At 42.0% G+C, this 24,538-nt stretch overlaps 2 protein-coding genes across 3 annotated transcripts in view; both read right to left on the reverse strand.

Annotated features, from left to right (window-relative positions):
- Nucleotides 1–6,075, reverse strand: part of C3H6orf120 (chromosome 3 C6orf120 homolog) — a 28,038-nt gene extending 21,963 nt beyond the window's left edge. For both annotated transcript variants that reach the window (XM_030194633.1, XM_030194634.1), the window contains exon 1: nt 5,968–6,075. The gene's annotated coding sequence lies outside the window, so the exon portion shown is untranslated. The remainder of the gene's footprint in view (nt 1–5,967) is intronic.
- Nucleotides 6,076–13,502: 7,427 nt separating this feature from the next.
- The window catches only part of LOC115464237 (PHD finger protein 10-like), a 33,241-nt gene continuing 22,205 nt past the window's right edge, over nt 13,503–24,538 (reverse strand). Inside the window, exon 3 of the mRNA XM_030194637.1 lies at nt 13,503–13,685. Within this exon, the coding sequence (XP_030050497.1) occupies nt 13,600–13,685 (86 nt within the window). The 3' untranslated portion in view covers nt 13,503–13,599. The remainder of the gene's footprint in view (nt 13,686–24,538) is intronic.

A 24,538-nucleotide genomic window follows, 5' to 3' on the forward strand; every position in this document is an offset into this window, starting at 1 on the left:
CAAACCTTCTGGCAATTCCAACCCTCTCTGTGACTAGTCTGGACTCCACATGTCAGTCTGCATTTTGTTTTTTTTGGCTCTGGAGTCGGTCCACAGGATGGCTACTAAAATGGTCAGTAGTCTTTTGGGAACAGACTTAAAGATCTTCGTATACAAGAAAGGCAGGAGAGGGGAGATATGATAAAGATGTTTAAATCAACAAAAAAAGCCAAAATAACCCCTTTGCAAAACTAAATGAGGAAAAACAAAAAGAAAAGGGGGACGACCAAAGAAGTGCCAACCAAGGGATATGTATTAAAAATGTCACAAATAAAGATCAACTTTAAAACAAACAGACCCTTTTCCTTTTGTTTTCAATTGAAAGGAAGCTCTGGAATAAGGAGACATAGGATGAAGGTGAAAGGGGATAGACATGGAAGTAACCTGAGGAAATACTTCTTCACAGAAAGGATGGTGACTGTGCGGAACGGCCCGAGACAAAAACTGTATCTGAATTTTAAGAATGCTTGCGACAAGTACACAGGGTCTCTAAGGGAGAAGGGATAGTGGATGGCTCTATTTCTCTGTTTCTTTGACATTATGGAACCTTCTTCCCTTAAACAGTCTGGCCAATATTCAGCCAGCGATGGAGAGCAATTTTTTGTCCTTCGCCTGCACTCAAACTGCAAATTTAAGGCCGGGCTCAGTGCGGGCTTCAGCATTAAATTTCTGGGTTGTTTTTTTTGTTTTGTTTTTTAAAGCCAGCTAGTGCATGACCAGTTAATATTCAGACTTAACTGGCCATGGGTTAGCGCATAAAGCTAGGATAGCTATTTATGCGGTAAACCTGGCTAGTTAGGTCTGAATATCGGGATCTAATCAACCTCCACACCCAGAATGCCCCCGACATAGCTGGGTTTAAGTTTTGTGCTAACCAGTCATTTTCAGTGAGGAAGACCGGTTAAGTGCTGCTGAAAATGACTGGATAGCTACGACCAATTGAGTTAACTGGTTGGCAGCCATTTCTGTCCTGTTAACTCACTTTGAATATCGGCCAGAATCATCTTTAAACTTCAGTCGCAAAATTTAAAAAGAGGATGAAGATGTGGCTGTTCCATCAGGCTTTCCCTGATTTGTCAAATTAATGGCTTTCCTGAACAGGCTCAGTACCTTTAGTAGGTACTCCTTTACATGTCATTCCAATTACATTTTGTCTTCTTTTGGATGATAATTGTTTTGCCACTACTTTCTCTTCCTTTTTGTTCCTTCTCTATGAATCTCTATGAGTTCAGTTCTTCTCAACCCAGCCAGTTAGGTTTTCAGGATATCCACAGTGCATATGCATACCAAAGAGGCAGTGCTTAAAAATCTCTCATGCATATGCATTGTGGATATCCTGAAAACCTGACTGGCTGAGTGTACCCCAAGAACTGAGTTGAGAAACACTGATATAGTTGTTTGCTTCCCTCTCTCAGTTGTCAACTTGCTTCGAGTTCTACACCACAGTGATGCAACAGTCATGCTCGAGTTACAATATATCAAATAAAAATTATTTTGGCCCAGGTCTGAGCAAATCTCTAAAGAAGCCCCCTCCCACCAGCACAGGCCCGAGCATAATCACTGTTAGGTCTTTTTACAGGGGATAGTCAAAAGTCCCTGACCAAGGGCCCGATGCACAAAGCTCACTGTGCTCGTAACGTTTGCTTTAGACCGGATGTAACCAGTCTAAAGCAAACGTTATTTAGCATCTAATGCTATCGATAATACAATGCAAATGTATTACAATACGATCATTAGTATTAAAATGAGCATTCTGTGCGATGCACAGAAAGGAATGCCTACCTTTAATGTGCAAAGTTTTCTGGATTTGTCATTGCATGAGGGCAAATTCACAGAGGAGCAGTCTGTTTCATTTCTTAATATCTGCTTTCATTTTACAATATCTGAATGTGTGTAGCATTGGAATAGACGGAGGAGCAAAACAGTTGACCAGTCAGTGTCGGAAAGCAGAGAACAGCCCCTAAAAGTTTTTAAACCCTGAACTGGGGAAGCTCTCATGCAAGGATTATATCAAAACACAAGAGTAGCCATACTGGGTCAGACCAATGATCCATGTAGCCTAGTATCCTGTTTTCCAAACAGTGGCAAAGCCAGGTCACAAGCACCTGGCAGAAACCCAATTAGCAGCAACATTCCATGCTACAAATCCCGGGGCAAGTAGTTGCTTCCCCATGTCCGTCTCAATAGCAGACTATGAACTTTTCCTCCAGGAAAAAAACTTTTTTAAACCCAGAAATGTTCACCGATGTTACTACATTCTCCAGCAAAGAATTTCAGCATCTTCATTATCCAAACAAGACCACCAATCTCTCCAGAGTAGTAAATAGATTTGCATCCTGAGCTCTTTTCCACAGGATCCGCTCAAATGCTGGTGGAACTGGTAGATGCAGGGAATCCCACAAGCAGTCCGGTGAGAACATGGACGCTTACCAAGAGGCACTTCCCCTACCAAACTGCTTGCAAAATTTCCATGCATCTCATTTGCACTCAATTTCCTTTGAGCACCGGTCGTTGATTGAAAATCGGTAAGTTCAACCACGACTATAAATGCATATGGTATTTAATGGCGACTTTTGAGCATCTGCCACCAAGTGCCTGTTCTAGAACTTCAAAAGGGCTGTCCTGTACAAATCTGCTTCGCTGAGCTGGTGTAAACTCAGTGGTTTTCAACTCAGTCAGGTTTTCAGGATAGCCTACAATGCAAATGCATATGAATGAGAAATTTACATACCAAGGAGGCAGTGCATGCAAATCTCTCTCATCCATATTCATTGAGGATATCCTGAAAACCTGATTGGATGGGTGTGCACTGAGGATTAGGTAGAGAACCACTGCTCTAGATAAGGCATAAGTCCTGTCCTCCAGAAGCTCTGCAAATAGTGTCAGTTGACCAATGCCTAATCAAAGACTTCTAAGCTCAGATACCATTGTGGCCATTCATTTAGCACACCGCCATATAATATCATAAAAAGCATCGGCTAAAAAGGCTGACACTAATTTAAATAATGGTCTCCGATCAAAACCTTTGGCCCAAGCTTGCTGAACCCAATGTAGCAGGGCTCTGGCTTCATAACTTTTGCAGTGGCTGACTGGAGACTCCTCAAAGGCACAACACATAACAGTCTCTAATTGTGTACCTTACGGTTTTTGAAGCATGGTATTATATGGCAAAACACAGTAAAAAAAAAAAAAAAAAAATCAATGAATCTACCTTTTCACAACTATAGCAAGATGGCCTCTCGCAAAAGTCCAGGCCTTCTGCACCATCTTCTTAACAGACCGATGTATTAGAACTATCTTAGGTGAAGAAATGCCTACCAGAATCAGATCCCGTGTGATAGGAAATTTTGCCGCCTGAACCCGAGATCCTTGACCAAGCTCCTCTTTTCTAAAAAGATACACTACCACAGTTCTTTCATATTCTGCATCACTAAAACAAGCTCCTTATGACCTTGGGAAAGTCACTTAACACTCCATTGCCCCAGGTACCAAAAAAAGCTTAGATTGTGAGACCTCTAGAGACAGAGAAAGTACCTGCATATAATGTGTACAGCGCTGCGTATGTCTAGTACCACTACAGAAATGATCATTATTATTAGTTGTAGTATGGCCCATTGTCCACTTTAGCAGGCTTCTCTCAACAGCCAGAACCGGGGAATGGGAAACCACCGAGTTAACTGCCAGCATCTGAACCTCAGCAGCCTTTTGCTATCCTTAGGCACACTGGCTTGGTAAATTCTCATTCTAAAGTCGAAAAAATTCCAGAGGCCCATGTGTTCTAGATAATGGCCCTGCCCATGTGTTCTAGATAATGGCCCTGCCCTTGTAGAGGAACTGCGAGGCGTCTCCAGTAACATCTTTGTTTCTAACAGTATCCTGGACGCAGGGGGTTTCTTGGATTGCAAATGAGCACCCAAGTTCTCCCTCTGCAGTTAGGTAAAAGGAATTTTTCATTAACACCTGAAGGTTCCTGCAGTGAAGGCAAAAGGAACCAGCAACAGAACTCTGCTTCTGCTCCTTAGAAGTGGGTCACTTTCTTGCAATGTTTTGTTTACAAAACCCACAATGGAAAAAAATAAATAAACCAAGCGCCTCATGCTTTCCAGAGCTAAAAAAATATTACTCATCCCAAAGAGAGGGAAAAGAGAGAAACAGGGAATAAAGTTACAAATTATGCAATTGTGCTTTAGCATTAAAAAAAAAACACAACTATGAATGAATGGCTGGAAACTGAACACCAGAAATAATCAATGCTGTAACTGCAATAAGTGAGAATGCAATAGAAGAGCTTCAGATTTCATGTTTACTTACAGCAGAAAGCTCAAAACATGAAGAGGTGACTCATTCCTGCACTGGCCCAAAAATCTTAGTAAAAACAGAAAGTTCAAAAAGATAAATATAGTCCAATACACTGGGACCATGCCCCGAGGGGAAGTGCTGCCTCCAGAGTATTCTGGGGCTTGCAAATACATAACTGTATACCTTACCTAACTATGGATAATTTTAAAAAGTAGAGCAAAAATCATTAACAGGAAGAGAAGGGTTCCGACAGAGCAGGAGGATCCACCTGCCCAAAGGACAGATAAGAGGGAAGGGGCAAGCACTGGTGGTGGAGTGGCTAGCACATCCTCAGAAATGCTGGGGTCTATGATTCTATTAGACCACCAGCGCCAGCAGTGACTGGGGAGGGGTGTCCGGGTCTGGTCTAGTTTGGTGGGCCCGCTGGACCACCAGGCTATTTTTTTGTGAGGGAGGGGGCCAGTAAGGGTTCAAGGCTTTTCCTTCAGGGAAGGGGTTGGGGGCCGCAGCATTCTTCATTTCTGTTGTTTTTAACTTTCCCGTCAGCGTCTGAGTCCATCAGTGCCACAATTTTAACACAGCATGAATCTGCATGCTTCTTACTCTGAGCATGCCATGCAGTAGAGAGGAAAACTATTACAAATATTTTGAGCATCCTGCCCCAGGAGACCTGATCTGTTTATGGTGCTGTCTGATGACATCCTGTGTGGCTGACTCATCCTGCTAGTCCATGGAGAATGAAAGAAATAGTGAAGTGACTAAAAAAAAACAATGAAATAGCTCATCTGCTTTCAATGGTTGCAATCCTCTCCCCTAGATTCAATCTACAGCCTCCTGCTCCTAGAAAATATACTCGCTATGGGTCTCTGTTTGTAGACAAACCAGATTTCCTAATGTGAATTGAAATGGACAATTTCTAAAAATGTACATGCTGAAATAATTTTTTTTGTTTCAGTTGAATTGAAAACTATTTGTAGTTCTTACATAAATATAGCATCTCTATACACAGCTGAAATTTGCTATCCCACAGCCAGCAGGCAAAAAGAAATAAATAATCCCTAGGCTGATATTTACTTACAATCTGCTCCTGAGTTTGCTCCAGTCTGTAGTACCTCAAATTGTACCCTCAAAATTGCACCAGATTTCAAACTGGAAATACACTTTATTTTGCTTTTAAACTTACTGTAGGAACAAAGCAATTGTGGACATTTGCATCTGACTTTTCAGTGGGTTATTTTTTAATGGGAAATATCGCATGTAGATCTGAAAACACAATTTAGACGAGTTATTTTCCCAGAGTTCTCTCTCGAGTTTCTAACCCCTTATATGAACTTTCAGCCATGTGCCTTCAACACCACCCTCATGGGCCAAATCTGCTCATCCCCTAAGTTTAGTATCTCCCCTTCCCTTCTCCCTCATCTTGTCCAGTATCCCCACCCATTTCCCATGACAGAAAATAGAAAGTCACGCGCATTTGGATGCCTTCACACTCACACCCCTCTTCACACGCATTTCCCCCCTGGTCTGTATCTCTCTCTCTTCTTCCCAGTTCAACATATCTCCCCCTCTCCGTGATCCTGCACTTCTCCCTCAACCCCCACCCAATCCTACCGCCAAACTCATACCAACCTTAAGATGGTCACACCTGCAGCTTGTACTTTCCTTTCCCCCGTTTCTCGTTCTCTAACACACCTCTCTACCTCGGACACGCCCCCCTTGCCGGAAACAGGAAGTTCCAGTACAGGAGGGCAGGACCAAGGCAGTTAGATTGAGACCAGGAGACGGTACGAGGCTATCTAGCCCATTATATGGGTTGAAGCCAGTAGGCGGAGATTGCCGCCACACTGGTTCACCCAAAACAATAGCAAAAGAATGATTATTAGGTATAAACTCTGAATGTTACTACAAATCATTTCTATAGCGCTTCTCCATTGTTTCACAATTGAACATGAAGAAAAGACAGTCCCTGCTCAAAAGAGCTTACAATCTAAATCAGCACCTGATTCTCTTAACATGATCTCTGTTTTAGTGGCCCTTTGCTTTACCAGAAAAAAAAATCTCTGCACGAATATAACAGGCTAGGCGGCTGTCCCTATAACCAGCCCCTCTAAATGGCACACTGATGACCATTTATAACGAATTACTACTCTACCTATGAAAAGTTACTCCGTTATTATACTTCCTCTGTGTACATCCGTATGCTGTACAAGCAGGCATATTTGAAAACATAAGTGAGATTAAATAAACATGCTCCCAACAATAAAGAACAACAACGTGGATGCTGCTGCTCCTAGGTTTGACTTCTGTTTGGTTTGCTTTGTTTTGAGTGTACGCAGAACGACGGCTGTGCGGGTAAGGGAAACCATAGTGTAACCTACGTTGCTTCAACTTTTTTACGTCATGTCTTTCCTGTTCTCAATCAAACCTCCTCGATCTAGCTCATTATATGGGTTGAAACCAGTAGGCGGAGTCACTAGTTCGCCCAAAACAAAGCAAACGCTAAGCAATAGTAAAAGATTATTAGAAATAAGAGACTGCCTATGCTGGTCTAGCTGTATAAAATCAAAAGCTGTACCGGTTGGATAAGTGCCTTAAAAGGTGGAGGAGAAAAGATTTTGTTTGTACTTATTTGGACTGCTTTTTAATTTATTTGAAAGGTTCCCATATGTAGGTACAAGTATCATGAAATAAAAACAGCTTCAACAATTATTGTAGCTGGTGGAAACAGCACTAATAAAGGCTGTATTTTGTGCTCATTATTCTACACTGTGCTATACAATAGAGTAATACATGGCCAAATTTCAGTGAGGATAGGGTTACCATGGCTCCAGAAAAAGGAGGACGGATTGAGCCAGCCGGGTTTTACTTCCATTGCTTTCAGTGGAAGTAATTGAGCCAGCCGGGTTTTACTTCCACTGCGTGGATATCCTGTTTACTGATGGGTTCATCTTAACGTTTGTTGTAATCGCCCTTGGGAAACCTGGTATTATAAAGATTAGAAGTAAAAGCAAACTCTCCTTTCATTAGGGGACATGGAATCATATCTTTAGCTCATCTCTTTTGTACAAATGGATTATTCTGTTTTGAGCATGTTTCAGGGCAAGTGGTTTTCATAAGTCAAAATAATAAAAATATTTTCTTTCATGCAGATTTCTCATTTGTTTAAACATGACTAAATGGGCTACAAGCCCCTAATGCAGTCCATTGGTTTTCTTATATTTTGTCTTTGTGATGACTTATAGTGTGCCAAAAATGGAAATACAGAGGCCCTTTTACAAAGCAGTGGTAAGCACAACATGAGCTTACTGCTCGCTCTTCTGGGACTACTGCCGGCCCAATGCAGCTGCTGGTGGTAATCCCACCCCTAGCATGTGCCATTACCGGGGGGGGGGGGGGGGAAAGAAAACCCTTGGAAATGGCTTGTGCGGTGATAACCCGGCGGTAATCAGGATCAGCACACGCTGCACAGTTACCGTCAGGTTAGTCAAGTGCAGGAGCCCTTATCGTGGCAGCAAGGGCTCCTCACCGCATGGCCATGCGGTAAGAGTTCTCTTATGGCATGGCCATGTATGTCTGAGGGCTTTTTTACCCTCTGCGCTTAAAAGGGTCCTGGCAAACGGGGAAAATGGCCCCACACTGCTAGCGCAGGGCCCTTTTCCCTGCAGCTTGGTAAAAAGACCCCTAAGTGAGACAGAATAGAATTCAGTAACATCCAAAACTTAATCATTGTGTTCACATTTGGGTAATTACTGAGAAAATGCTGTTGAAAAATTACTTGAAGAAGAAATAAATATATAATCACAGAACTGGAAAATGTTGGCACATTTAGACTGACTCTGGACTTCTGCATGAAGGTAACTATTATTATTATTAATTACATTTGTACCCCGCACTTTCCCACACATAGCAGGTTCAATGCGGCGTACATAGTAAATAGAATTACAAAGTCTTGAAGGAAAATGTTACAAGTTGTAGTAAACATAGTAGTAGTGGGGTTTTGAGGATATGTAAATTAAGCATGGAGACGTAAACAAAGATAGGATGAGCAAAAGGAGAAGAGATTGGGAGGAGTAAGGAGTAGGAAGGATGGAGAGGAAGAGATTGAGGAATGAAGATAAGGAGATTGTGAGACATGGTCAAAGGTATAATAATCATCGGGGCAGGAATCGTGGGTGGGCTTAAAAAGTTAAGTTGGGTCATTAGGGTAAGCTTTCTTGAAGAGATGGGTCTTCAACATTTTTCTGAATGGTAGATGGTTGTTGATTGTTTGGATGGATCTTGGTAGAGCGTTCCAAAGCTGGCTGCCCAAAAAGGAGAAACTGGATGCCCTCATTATTGACTCTCTCTTATAAATAGTAATAATAAACAACATTAAGTGCATTTTTATAATATATCATTGCATTCCACAAAACAAAAGGAGCAAGTTCCCACAAACCATCTTTCCTTTTTGATCTAAGCTCAGCCTTCCTCTGCTGTACTTAGTATGCTCTCTCTACAGCTGGTTCTCTGCAGTTCATGGGTGGCTGGGCAGGCCTTGAATGGGTCCACAGCTTTCAGAGTTCTTCCGGGGGTCTGTCAGCGGGGCAGCTGGGGCTGGCATAGTTAGCAGATTCCGTATATAGCGCTTTTGACGAGAATTTGGTCCGCTTTATTTGGACCCTTTTTTTTCAGGTCCAAGTCCCAAAAAAGTGCCCCAACTGACCAGATGACCACCAGAGGGAATCAGGGATCACCTCCCCTGACTCCCCCAGTGGTCACTAATCCCCTCCCACCAAAAAAACCCCACTTTACAAACTTTTTTTGCCAGCCTCAAATGCCGTACCCACCTCCATGACAGCAGAATGTGTTCTATTCTCTGACAGCCTTTCCCTGTGTGACACCTTTTCTGTTATGCGCACTGCAGAGTCACATCAGCAATGCATTGTGGTGGGTGTAGGGTATTGGGCTCCGTGATTCCACTAGGTTGTGTTAAATGCTCACGATGTTGGTAGTTGGTAGGCTCTACTCCCATGGTGCTTTTCCCTCTGCTTACTGGGTCAGAGTGTGCCCTGTCTTGTTTCTGGTAGTCCATGAGGTAGTGGCCATTTTTAGCTCCCTTTCATGTGTTACTCACGTTACTGAAAGTGGGCATTGTACAGCATTCTGCCAGCTCTGACCTACTGCTAATCTCAGTACCAGGGAGACTCTTTGCCAGTGGGGCACAACCTCTGATCTGCAGTTAACTGTGAGTAAACGTGCTTATTCCAATAAAGGACGTTTTCGGAGACATTAGTCTTCAGGTGTCAACTGGTGTGCCAAGGTTCTACATCAGCAACAACTCCTAGAGGCCTGGAGCACTTTTAGTGGGTACCGCAGTGCACTTCAGGCAGGCGGACCCAAGCCAATCCCCACTACCTGTAACACTTGTGCTGATAAATGGGAAGCCTCCAAAACCCACTGTACCCACATGTAGGTGCCCCCTTCACCCCTAAGAGCTATGGTAGTGTTGTACATTTGTGGGTAGTGGGTTTTGGAGGAGGGGGTTGGGGGCTCAGCACCCGTGGTAAGGGAGCTATGCATGTGGGAGCTGTTTCTGAAGTCTACCGCACTGACCTCTAGGGTGCCCAGTTGGTGTCCTGGCATGTCAGGGGGGCCAGTGTACTACGAATCCTGGCCCCTCCCACAACCAAATGGCTCGGATTAGGACGTTTTTGAGTTGGCCGGTTTTAGTTTCCATTATCGCTAAAAAAAAATATAAAATGCCCAGCTCAGAAACGAACAAATCCATGGCATTTGGTCCGTACAAACAGTATTTTTGAAACAAAACAAAGATGTCCATTTTTTTCAAAAATACGGTCTGTCCCTCCTCTTCACGTACCGTTTTCGGACATAGACGCCCATGGAGATAGGCGTTCGCTTTCGATTATGCCCCTCCACATGACCTAGACCACTGACCAATTTTGTAGTCACCCTGTGGAACAACGCCATCCTGCTTATATCTTTTTGAAGGTGTGGTCTCCAGAATTGCACACAGTATTCTAAATGGGGCCTCACCAGTGCACTATCACCTCTTTTTTTTCCATGAGCACTTAATGTGTGCACCTATATTTCTGAGATACAATCATAAATTATAGTACTCTAAGTTATGCACACATAAATGTACACTAAATTGTACACTACATTCTATTTGTTAACACCTACTTTATACAATTAGCTGGATAGCAGCAATTCTATAACTAGGCACCAAAATTAGGTGCCTAAGTGCAGCATGCTAAATACAAAGTCTTCTTTCTAATGGCATCTGGGCACCAAGATTCCAAAATAAAATACTAGTGCAAATTAGCACCTATGCGCCTACAATTAGGGGAAATTCTATAAAGGGTGTTAAAATTAGGTGCCCAAAATCTGTGCCCTAAGACAGTATTCTATAATGGCATCCGGGTGCCCAGATGCTATTATAGAACAGAGCCTAAGTTGCAATTTGGGCACCAACATTTAAGCGCTAACATTTCCACCATGTAAAAGGTAGGTGTTAATGTTGGCATCTAAGTGTGCAACTTACAGTATTTTAAATGGTGCCCAACATAGTGCACTATACAGAATTAGGGGGCATGTGAATAGCAGATGTACAAGTGCCACACTGAGGCATGCGCATTAGTACATAATTGACAGTATTGTATAAGTTACAGCCTGTCTCTCCTTCTCATCCATGCAGCTTGTCCCCTTCTCTCCCTCTCATCCACATGCAGCTTGTCCCCTTCTCTCCCTCATCCATGCAGCTTGTCCCAGTCTCTCTTATCCACACGCAGCTTGTCCCCATCTCTCCCTCTCAACCACATACAGCTTGTCCCCTTTTATCCCTCTCATTCACACGCAGCTTGTCTACATCTCTCCCTCATCCACTCAGCTTGTACCCTTCTCTCACTCTCATCCATATGCAGCTTATCCCCTTCTCTCCCTCATGCAGCATGTTTATCAAATCTCCGTTCCCTGGGTGTACCTTACAGCTCTGGTGGTCCAGTAGTCAGCTGGGGCGGGAGCAATCCTCCTACGCTCATGCCTATGTAGTCTCCATTCTCCGTACTGAAAATGGCTGCTGTGAGACTTTTGCAAGTTCCCTTGGCAATCTCACAAGACTGCCGCTGAAACTTGCAGTAGTCACTTTCAGTACGGAGAGTGGAGACCGCATAGGCAGGAGCATAGGCGGATCGCTCCTGCCCCAGCTAATCTGGCTCAACAACCATCTCACAAAATTAAAAAAAAAAAAGAAGACAACTCTCATGAGCCGGTGTGAGCTGGCTCCAGCACACCACTGGCCACAGGCATAAGTGGGATCCCTACCCATGCTCCACCCATGTGTATGTCCCCTTATATATTTATGTGCTAAGAGTAGTGTTAAGTGCATACGTAGCACTTACACAAGTATGAGCTACTGTTCTTAATTTTAGTGTGCAAACGATGCTTACATTTAGGTGCTAAAGTTATACATGGCAATTTAATAACTGGCATTTAAGAGTGGAAGTGCATAACAACCTATTCTATAAGAAAGCATGTAAGTGTTATAGTGTGTAACTGCAAGGGAGTGTACACGTGGGTGGAGCGTGGAACATGGGCAGGAAATGGATGTGTCACCTACATACATGCCCACCTTAAAGAATACTAGAAGTTGCTTGTACTACATAATTATGACATATATGGACCTGGTGTAATGGGCATGTCTAAATGTAGGTATATTGATGCTGACTTATTCTAGTATTCCTGGTGCTGCTTATAGAATTGGTGCTCAGTGCAAGGCATCAAGTTGCCAAGTTATAGAAATGCCCCCACAGAATGAGGTGGACGGTGTCTAGGTTTGTACAGATATTTTTGTGCAGACCATTTCAACATGTCAATCATTCTTTCTGTAACCATATTTATAGATCTACTGCATCTTTGTTTCTTTATAACTCTAATGTTGTATATTTGTCAACAGCTACATTTTTTTCAATGTATGATTATTAATTTTTTTTAAACGTAAAAAAGCTTTGACCACATATATTTCACTCTTTAATGAATGATTCCATATGTTGGGAGGTTGTAGAAATAAACTCCTTCCGGTCGATATTCAGCACTATTTGCCAGGAACGGCTCCTGGCTGGCTAAATAGTATTTAGCTGGCTAACCGTTAACATTCAGTGGGAGACAGCCGATTAGCTCCATTGAATATCTGCAGTTAGAGCATTGCGGCTAACTAGGTATATCGCAAGCTAGCTATCCACAAATATTCAAGCACTGGCCAGCTACGTTTAGCGGCCAAATCAGACCACCTAAATAACAGTCCTATCTTTGGCCTCTATAGACTTAACCAGCTAGCGTTGAATATTCACTTAGGGACCCTTTTACAAAGCCGCAGGTAGCGCATGCGACCAATCAGCACTAACGCCAGAGTAGTGCGTGCGCCCGACAGTAATTCTGAGTTTGGTGCACATCAAATCCTGCAGTAGAAATATTCTTCTATTGTCTATTGCGGGAGTGTTCTTAGCAGTAATCAGCAGCGCAGCACATGCTGCACGGTTACCGCGCGGGTAGCAGGAGCGCTTACCGCTAAGTCAATGGCTGATGGTAAGGGCTCAGGCCATAAATAGGTGCACACTAGTTTTAATATCAGCGCAGGCCCATTTCTCAGCCCATTAAAAAATGGCCTTTATCCCAGCTGCGTTAAAAAGTGGCCCAGCGCGCATCCAAAAGAAGCGCCCACATTACCACAGGCCACTTTTTACTGTGACTTTGTAAAAGGATCCCTCAAGCTGGTTAAGTTGGAGCCAGCCAAAAAAACTTGGATAGTCAATGCAGGTCACCAGAAATGGCCCGGCTTTGAATATCCGGGGTCAGCACCAATCGCGGTCTGAATATCAGGCCCCCTTGTGCCTAAAAATCTACACTTAAAAAAACATATTATTGCTCTAGCTTTCTGCAGGTTAAATTATCTTTGATTTCTTGTTTCAGCAGCTGCCACTGATACCATCTTTACATTGCAAAATTCCTCAAGGGGTAGCATGCAATATCACATCAGATCAACATGGTCAAAATATACAAAAAACTGCAGAAAGCAGTATACCCCACAAATTGACAAGTTCTCCTGCCCAAATGTTAAGATTCAGTCTGCAGTCAATATTTAATTCAATATTTTTATTTATTGTAGAAAGGTGAAAATAGTGGAATAATATTTTGTTCATTCTATACAAAGTCATTTAGCACCATTAACATTCTTGGATGTGCAATTTTGGTGTAGGTATCATCATTTTATACTACTTTGTTGTTTTTACTTCTTCTGACTCGTTTTCGTTGCGTAGATGGAATGTTTTGACAACAATCACATATCCAGTGTCCTAGAGAAGAGAAATAAATCTATAAATTTTTAAAAATAGAATAAATTTACTAACAATGCTATTAGGCAACTACTTTAAAATATCTGAGGTTTGCCTGCAGCAGCTGTTTTACAAGAGGAGTGATGTTACCTTAAATTTAATCAACCAATTTATAACCTGCCTTTTCAAGAACCAATCATAACAGATAAAATAATATTAAAATACATAGAACATACAATAATAATAAAACCAAAAATAGCTATCTAAATGATCTCTCTATATAAAAGGCAACACCAACGTTCTATGAAGCCTCCAGCCGGAAGTGTGAAGGGGGCGAGATATCCGGTTTCCCTATGAGTGTCTGCCCCGCCCTTTCTGTAACACAGTCAGTGAAGGAAAACAGCAGAGCACGAAATCAAATCACTGGCTCTGTAACAGTGAAGGACTCAGAGGGGGGAGGGGAGAGAGGCCAGAGGGCAGGGACACACACACTCCCACATGCACACAGAAGAAAACATTGCTAGCCCCCGTTTCATTTGCATCAGAAACGGGGCTTTTTTACTAGTATTTTTATAATTTTCTTTCTAACAAAGCAGAGATCCAAAATAAAGCAGACTCTTACTGAGCTGCCGGGACTCTTTTTCTGAAGGAATGATAGGCTAAGAGTTATTTTGAGATGTACTCTGATAAAGGATGTTTGCAGATTCCGATGATAAAAGATGATAGAGGTATATTAGTATGGTATTTGGAGGTCACCAAAAGGGGTATCATCTTTTAGTGGAAAACCATACTGAAAACCTTTTCCATTTAAATGCATATGAACTTCTTGTGTAAAAGCTTTTTTTTTTGTTTTTTTTTGTGCCATCAAGATATCTTGAATTGGTGGTTTCAGATCCAAGGCACAATTTCCATGCTGTTAGCATCAGTCACCAGAGGCTGAGTTGCAAAAGGGAGCCTTTTTTTCTGTGTTACCAAGATTGGAAGGTTGAAACTTGCACAGAATAAGAATGAAAGTCTTTTCAAAAGAGGAAACCAGTTCTGATGGGATCAATACGGTGCTATGAGAATCACTGTGCTGGGCCTTTTCTGTAATTTCTTCAAGGAATGGTGGATAGGCACAGAGGAGGGGCCAAGTCCACCTTGCTAGGTGATCTGTTGATGGGTACACTGAATAACAGACGGCCAGCTTTGTGTTTTCACTGCTGGCAAACAGGTCTATCTGAGGTTCAAGTCTTGAAAAATGCCTTGTATTGGTTTAGAGTTTAGAGACCACATGTGGGGCTAAAGAATTCTGCTTAGCTTATCTGTTATGTGGTTCTTTAAAAAAATGTCTTTATTGAGCAAAGCCAGACAGCCAAATACACAGAAGCATGGATAAAGATTGGACATAATACGCTTTTTGCACAGTTCCCCCTTAGTGACTATTGTTCCCCCAGTAACTTTTTCAACTGTTTGTGCTGTAACCCCATAGTTACTGTGTGGAGAACTGATCTGCTGTCTGGTTTCATACTTTTGAATTTTATCCCCCATCTTCCTCCCAGTTTGCTTCCTTCAGAGTGCGTTAATTTATCTTCTCCAAACTGCCTGGTGTTCTGTCTTTTTTTTCCCTTCTAGTACTGTGATTCTCTGTGCAGATTCCATTCAGCCATTTCTAGCATACCCACTTCTCACTGTTGCACTGGAGGAGGTTCTTCCCCCACCCAGTGTTATAATATATTTTTCTTGGCCAGCAGAGGCAGCACTAGTAAAACAAACCTACTTTCTGCTTTTAGGATGTTTTTGTCCTTCCCTCTCTCAGTAACATTAACCTATATGTCCATTCCAATTGTATAGATAACCCTTTGGATTCTGTTCAATATCATCTGACAGTAATCTCCAAGCATATTACATTCAAGAAACACGTGTTCTAGTGTTCCCACCTTAGTCTCACATATCTTGAACTCGTCTCCCTCTCATATTCCCATTTTGCCTAGAACAGTGGATAGTGCAGGTTTTAAATCTGACTCCTGGTAACATAAGCCCTATGTAGTATCTTAAATTGTATTTCCCGTGTTTCTTGTATTGTAGATTCTATTTCTAGAATATTTCCTCGGTTGCCCTCTGTGGCTAGCAGCCCCAGATCCTTTGACCAAGCTTCCACTAGCTGACGAAGATGAGTTGCTAATCTCTCTTCCCTCCCTACAAAAAACTCAGGTTGTGAGTCCAGTAAGGACAGAGAAAGTACTTACATATAACACACATAAACTGCTTTGGCTGTACCACAGAAAGACAGTATATCAAATTCATGACCTTTTAACTTATACCCCTTATTTAGACCTTATTTAGTCCGGAGGCAACTGCAGAAATACCATGTATAGGCAGAGAAAACAGTCCCTGTGGGGCACCTGCCACTTTTTGGTGAGATAATAATGCATGGCCTATAAATAAGTATACAATAGGGTGTTTGAGATCCCGTACTTTTTGATTTAGATATTCGAAGGAAGGAAAAGTCCCATTGCCCATCGCCTCATAAGTACCCATATATCCTCTTCCTTTTCTCCTCCACTCTGTGAAAACTATCATGTCTACTTCTGGCTCCAACTCTAAATTATTTGCTAAAGGGATAAACACCAAATTCCCTTTTCACTCTCTACCATTCTCAGGCCTCTTTAAAGGGGTGAAATAGTTTGACTTTCTCTCCTAAACTCTCCCTCTGCCATTCTTTGTTCTGCAATACTGCAAAGACATCATAAGGTTGGAGCCATTACCACTACATAGAACATCTGCTAATATAAATGCATGACTGAAACAAGCAGCCAGGGAAGTCATTTGGCAGCAAAGGCAGAAACAGATTCTCAAAGGGTCTCAAATAAGGTAAGTCACATGCAGCACATAAGGTGTGTTGTGCATTCATCTGCTTCCATAAGGTGTTTTATTTTTTGTCTTCATCATTGCAAATTCAACTACTGAAGAAAGAGAAAGTTAGATTTTACTACACTCAGGAGACGGATGTACTTTATATATTAAGCTGATCTTTTTAGAGATAAGGCTGTATTGTTAGTGGGGTTTGACATAAACAAAGCTGTTTCTTATGTAAGAGGATACATATCGTAATGGCTACTGTGGGTTTTGGCATATCTACATATTTATAAAAACCAAATACATCTTATTTATATTCTGCTTATCAAACGTGCTGAATGAACTTCAGGTAAGACGTATTAACATAAGGAGATTCATTCTGAGCAGGAAGGGAAAGGTCACAGGGAATTCCCATTAAGTAGTCCCCCCCCCCTCTAAAGAAAATTCCAGTGAGATGAAGAAAAGATCTGGGTAATTTTTCAGTCCCTATTGAGTGATTTCTAAATGGCAGTTAAGGGGAAGGTAGAGAGTGCCTTCCTTGCAGTTTGGACTCTGAGGTAGAAAATAGAGACATGGCTGAATCTTGAGATGAATTAGCATTGCCCAGGGATTGAGATACTTGTATTGTGCTTTTTTCCTAATATTTACAGTAGTTCCTGCCAAATACTGTTAAACATCTTTTGTAGAAATGAGTGTGGCTGCTTTGGTAGAGGCAGCAAAACTAACAGAGAAGATTCACCGACTACTGTGATATGAACCACAGTAGACTTGGAGGATGGAAGTAACCCCTTACATTTACCAGATGAGATACAGATTCTGGAAACATTTGATCCTTGTAAAACACAAGATCTTACAGGGACTCAATTCAAAATTGACTGCAATCTCTCACTAGCTGCGTACGTCTAGTAGCACTTTAGAAATGATAAGTAGTAGTAGTAGTATAACTGGATGCAACTAAACCTAAATAAAGCAAAGGCACTATTTTCTGAAGGCCAGAAAAAATCTTGTTGAAATCCATTAACCTTGCAGATAAAAGCATTCCCACCAGTGAAACTTCAAAAATTTGGGTGGGGTGATCACTTTTTTAACCTAAATTTTCATCCATATATCTCTTCAGTCATTGGTAACGTTTCTTCAAATTATGTCAGATTTGCTCTTTTGGCAACTGTTTTGAAATCAAGGCACTACGAATTCTCAAACATTTCACATTTCAAATTAATTTAACAAATCATATGTAACAAAATATCTAAGTGTTTGCCATAAAAACATTAATATAATAAATAAATAAGGGGAGGAAATGATGGAAAGGACACAAATGAACGCCTAAGTTACAAACTGCAACAAATAAGGTAGAGGGAAGTGGAAATTTTACAACTAAGCCACATAATGAGGGAAGGAAGTGGAAATAGAATGCTAACAGATGTGTCAGCTGTGCAGGTGCGGCAGTGAGAAAGAAAAGGATGGAATGAAAATTCAAAGATTAGGTAAAAATTCTTGGGGAAAAAAACACGTTTAAGTAAAGCTTTAAATTTTTGAAACAGAATTTGGAACAAAGTTCCAGAATGTTGGGGCAACAACGGCAAAACTGGATTGAAGGAGAACTTGGAACGAAGTTCCAATGGAAGGGAGTTCCACAACGTTGGGGCAACAACTGCAAAATAGGAAACTCTAGCAGACTGCGAATGGATCTGGAGATGGGTTGGAACAACTAAAGATGTTGGTTGGCAGAACAGAGAAGATGACTAGATGTATAAGGAATTAACATTCCATGAAGAAAAGAAGGTAAACTTATATGACGAATGGTGACTTAAAGCAAGAACCTCGAAGGAGATATGAAAGAAAATGCAAAGCCAGTGCTCCTTTATGAGTAATGGACAGACACTGTGGATTCCCTATGTCTATCTCAATAGCAGACTATAGACTTTTCCTCCATGAACTTGTCCAAACCTTTTTTAAACCCAGATACACTAACTGCTGTTACCACATCCTCTGGCAACGAGTTCCAGAGCTTAACTATTCACTGAGTGAAAAAAATATTTCCTCTTATTTGTTTTAAAAGTATTTTCATGTAACTTCAAGTATCCCCTGTTCTTTGTACTTTTTGAAAAAGTGAAAAAATAGATTAATTTTTACCTATTCTACACCACTCAGGATTCTGTAGACCTCAGCCATCTCTTTTTCAAGCTGAAGAGCCCTAACCTCTTTAGCCTTTCCTCATATGAGAGGAGTTCCATCCCCTTTATCATTTTGGTGGCTCTTCTTTGAACCTTTTCTAATTCCACTATATCTTTTTTGAGATATGGCAACCAGAATTGAATGCAATACTCAAGGTGAGGTTGACAACTAACTTTGACTTGTCTTCTCTATAAACAGGAGCGAAAGCAGGCTAAGGCAGTACCAGAAAGCCTTAAGCAATGGGTTAAGATAGGGTGAAAATGATCTTTGCCTCTGACAAACGTTAAATTCTGAATGGACTGAGTCTGATCCAGTGACCAGAGAATTCATTTGGATATCATCTTGAAAAGGATGCCAATCCACACCAAAGGATATGAACAGGGATATCAGGGGTACAATATAGATGTTAAATAAAGTAGACAACACTGATCCCTGTGCACTTTAGGACCCTTGAAGTGGAGCTACCCTGTCATAGCACCTTCTAACAGCAACCCTCCAGAAACCCTTACTCAGGTCATTCTTGCGCACTAAGGCAGCTGAGAGGTCCAATGAAATTAATAAAACTTCATGTCCATTGTCCAGGGTTGTATGGAAAACTGCATACTTTTCTTGACTTCTGTAATGTCTTATATAAAAGTTTCTGTGTGAAAGAAATGAGGTGCCTACAGTTGATGCATATGCACTAAAGTCATTTTTTACCACAACCATAAAAATATTTTGTTTTTTATAAATGGCCATGTGCTAATGCCATAATTACTGCAAAGCCATTCAAAAAAAATAAACAGCCATCTTGGAAGCTTTCCAGGTCACATTCATCAAATTTATTATCTAGTGCACTCACTACTCCTGCTGTGATTTACTGTATTATGGTCTCATTGATAGACACACAATGCTCACCAGACTCTACCATTTTGAAACCCTCTGATACTGCAAGCCAGCTTTTTCTTTTTTCTTTCTTTCCAGTTTTTACAGCAATTGCAGGGGAGGTTTTGCTAATATACAGCATCTGTCCACATATTTTTATAATCCAACATAAGAATATAAGAACCTAAGAAGAGCCATAATAGGTCAGACCAATAGTCCATCTAGCTCAGTATCCTGTTTCCAACAGTGGCCAATCCAGGTCACAAGTACCTGGCAGAAACCCAAATAGTAGCAATATGCCATGCTACCAATTCCTGGCTAAGCAGTGGTTTTTCTGTGTCTGTCTCAATAGCAGACTATGGACTTTTCCTCCAACAACTTGTCCAAACCTTTTTTAAACCCAGATATGCTAACATTGGTTCCCTGTCTCTGCTCGTATTCACTACAAACTTCTAATGGTAGTCTTCAGAGGCCACCTTGCTCCCTCCCCTATTTGAATACGCTTCTGATCCCTTATGCGCCTTCTTGTTCCCTACGGTCATCATCTAACAACTTGCTGTGCATCCCTTCCCCATCTGCTTCACTCCTCACCATTTCTCATGACACTGCCTTCAGTTTTCTTGGCCCCAAGCTCTGGAACTCCCTTTCCTCTCTCCTCAGATCCTCCCCTTCCATCTTTCAAGGCCCTTCTTAAAACTAATCTCTTCTCTCTGGCTTTTGACTCCTCCTCTGCTTAATATTTCTTCCTTTCTTTTTCATGTCCTTTTCATCTTCATTAGCACCAGGGCTTTTTTTGAGGGGATACTTGGGGGTACTGAGTACCGGCACCTTTTCCATTGTCTGCTAAAATTGACCCATGGTCCCCAAGTTTTACAGTGATATGTTTTATTGTCTCTGTAGAAACAATTCAGGATAAAAAGTCAGAAGTATAACTTTATAGGGGGTAATTTTCTAATGTATAAGATAAGTATATCATAACATCTTCGGTTCTCTATTCCCTGTACTGTATCAATATGGAACTTACTACTTATCTCCATCAGAACAGAATCTATGTACCTTAGCTTCCGATAGATACTAAAAACCTTCCTATTCTCTAAGTCTGTTTATTGCAAATAAGTTTTTATTGATGATGAAATCCATCATTAGGTATATAATACAGTACAGTATCCATTGCAGATAAGTCTTGCATCAAACTTAAACATCATACTATCACATCATCATTTTATACAATCTTAAACTATACCAAACCTCCTCCCCCCTCCCCCCCCCCCCCCAAAACCCCCCCAGGGAGGAAACCATTCCTCTTTCTCCTCATTGTCTAAGGTGTCTAAACATCCGTGTATTCACTCTACTTACACCACGCAAACTATTATTTATATGATTGTGTACATCAAAAATTTAGTATAGGACCTTTCACCGCTGGAGGCAATGTCAACCAAAATGGAGTCCATATCTTACAAAAATCTGTTTCTTTAAAGGTTTCTTTCTGATCCACCAACCGTCTCTCAAACCTCATGAGACACACCATTTGGCATCTCCACTGATGAACTGTGGGAATTTTATTTGTAATCCACTCGGTTAGTATTACTTTCTTCGCTACAGTTGTTGCCCGATTTGCAAATCCTCTATAACCAGCTGGGATCGGGGACACCAATTCCGGATTGCCAACAATAATTGCGGCTTACAGCACCATGTTGTCTTCCACATAAGGGATACGTGTTTTAGGAGACTCCTCCAGAACTTTGCTATTTTTGAACAATGCCAAAACATATGTCCTAATTTTACTCCCATCTCGCCACATTTCAAACAGGCCCCATCCGTCGACGCTCCCATATGGAAGGCCCTTCTTGGTGGAATATGTGCACGCATAGCAAACTTGAATTGTAATTCCCATTGTGACATCATCCTGCAAGAGCCTCGCAAGGACAAAACATGTGCTTTAAGAATTTGATAAGAGATTACTGTTCTTAAGTCTACTGTCCAGGCCTGTGCCAGACCCTTGTAATCAGGTTCTGGCATTGTGTCTCTGATGTGCCTATGGTGCATCCGAAGCGGAACTTTATTTTGTGCCTGTAAGGAGAATGCATCCGACAGTTCCTCCTGCACGTCCTCCGTCAGATCTTGCCACTCCAGGGCGGAAATGTAATGCTTCAATTGCATGTAGTGGAAGTACTCTGACTGTCAGCAAGAATATTTAGACTTCAGCTCTTCAAATGGTTGAATTTGCCCCTCCTCAGTCAACACATTCGTTATGTAAATTAACCCTTTGCTTTTCCAACGGGGAACACACCATATATCTGTCCCGGCGGGAAGTCTGGATTGTCACAAATTGTCAAGTATGGCGTGGTCCGTGATGAGAATTGATGAAGGCGACAGATCCATCTCCAAACTGCTTTCGCTGTTGGCATTATATGAGAGTCCTGTAGTATCGGCGGGATCCGACCTCCGCCTGTATGTAGCAGGTTACTGAAGTGGATCCCAGCAGTGAGCTGTGTCTCTAACTCAGTGGCAGAAAACTCCGCTGTGTTACGAAACCAATCTGAGATGTGTCTCATACCACATGCTACAGTAAGATTTCGCACACTCAAAAGTCCCATGCCTCCATGTTCCACAGACATCTGGAGTGTTGCAATCGGTATCCGAGCCTTCCGCCCTTTCCACAAAAATTTATTCAGTTGCTTGTTCAATTTCTGTTCATCTTCCAAGCGTAGAAACAGTGGCAGGGTTTGGAAGACATATAGCCACTTGGGCACAATAACCATATTATATAAGGCTATCCTCCCTGTTATTGATAATGGATAATCATGCCACAGTCTCAGCTGTGTACAAGTCTGAGTAAGTAATGGTTGCACATTTTTAAAGTATAGAGTAGTCAAATCCTGTGGTATATAAGTGCCCAAGTATTTGATTTTTTCTTTTTCCCATATCAAATTCCTCTCACCCACACTCATGCCTCCTGCCTGTGGGTATATCATCAATCCCTTGGACTTCTGCAAATTTAGCGAGAAGCCTGACAAGTTCCCGTATTCCTTAATTATAGTTAACATAGCCTCCAATGCCTCCTGCGGTCTGGATGTAATCACAGCCAAGTCATCAGCAAACGCTAACACTTTAACCTGTCCCTCTCCCACCATCACTCCCGGTATATCCTGCTCAGATTTCAAAGCCCTAAGCAGTGGTTCCAATGCTAGCACAAAAAGTAGAGGTGAGAGGGGCACCCCTGTCTAGTACCCTCTCTATCCTAAATGGTGCAGCCTTGACCCCATTAACCAAGATCTCAGCTTCTGGGTCTTTATATAGAGCTATTATGGCTTGATAGAACCAGCCCTGGATTCCCATATATTTAAGAGTTGTGAAGAGGTATTCCCAGCCCACTAGGTCAAAAGCTTTCTCAGCGTCCAAACTATACAGGCAAGTCGGCACACCCCGCTGCTGACTCGACGCCATTGCCAACAGTAGTCGGCGAACATTTCCAACTGCCTGCCTAGTTCTGACAAAGCCTACCTGCTCCTGTCCTATTACCTTAGGCAATATCATGGCCAACCTATTGGCAAGAATTTTGGACAGAATTTTTATGTCCACATTTATGAGTGAGATTGGTCTATAGGAGGCCGCCTGATCCTCTGGGCGCCCTGGTTTGGGAAGAAGTGAAATCAATGCCGTATTACAGTACTGGGGGAATTTACCTTCCGTTATGACCTGAGTATAATAGTCACATAGAGGTCCCACGAAAGAGGTTGGTAGTAATTTATAAAATTCCCCTGTATATCCATCAGGCCCTGGCGCGGAACCTAACGGTAGGGATTTAATCACCTCCTGGATCTCTTTCCCCTGTAATGGACCTTCCAGCATGTTTAATTCTAATTCTGTTAGTTTGGGTACCCCAACGCGTTCCAAAAAACTGTTAAGTACTTGGCGATCTGGTTTTGGGGTTGCCTGATATAGAGCCTTAAAGTGCCTTGTGAATATACGTGCTATGTCTTCGCTATTATTGCATTGCACTCCTTTCTCGTCTCTCAAAATCGTTATTGGTTGCCGATTTCCCCAAGCCCTTACTAATCTCATTAACATTGATCCCGACCTATTCCCAAATCTTTGCAATTTAAATTTTTGAAATGCCAGGGATCTACACATGCGTTCGTGTAACAATGAATTAAGTGTAACCTGCATTGCCAGCAGGTGTTCTTTTGTTGTGGCATTGGGGCTACGTATATAACAGGCTTTCGCCTTCTGCAGTTTGGCTTCCAGCCTCAAGATTGCTATGGAATGTTTTTTATTCCTTGCATGGGCAAAGGCTATCACCTCCCCTCGCAGTACAGCCTTTGCAGCCGACCAGAACAATGTTGGTTGAGTCATATGCCTTCTATTATTCTGCTTGTAATCTTCCCATTTCTGATGGAGAAAATCCCGAAAGTCCTTGCTATGGTATAGATATGCCGGGAATCTCCATCCCCCCGCTGTCTGATAGAACCTCGTAGTCTCCACATCTATCCACACCATAGAGAGGTCAGACAACCCCCCGGGCCTATTTCCGCTCTAGCTACCCATGAAAATGCTGTTCGACTTATCAGTATGTAGTCTAGTCTGGAGAGCGTGCCATGTGCTCGTGAAACATGAGTATAATCACGCTCTCCAGGGTGTAGTGCCCTCCATGTATCCACCAGGTCTAGAGAGCGCATGAAGGACCTCATGGCCCGTGATTTAGGCCCCCCCCCCCCCCGAGATGCTACATTGGGATCAGAGCAATCTACATGATAGTCTGAGACTAGATTAAAATCGCCCATGACTATAAGTTGTGAAGCTTTGTATGGCATGCATATTTCCATTAACTTCGCATTAAATTTTGCATCATAAACATTAGGTCCATATAATCCCAGCACCAGGAATTCTCTATTTTGTATCCATACCTTGACCACTACGTAATCACCCTGTGGGCCAACCTGCACTACTTCAGATTTGGCTGCTAACCCCTTGCGTATTAATAGGGCCACTCCGCC

Source organism: Microcaecilia unicolor, chromosome 3 (assembly GCF_901765095.1).
Source record: "Microcaecilia unicolor chromosome 3, aMicUni1.1, whole genome shotgun sequence".
Taxonomy (NCBI): Eukaryota; Metazoa; Chordata; class Amphibia; order Gymnophiona; family Siphonopidae; genus Microcaecilia; species Microcaecilia unicolor.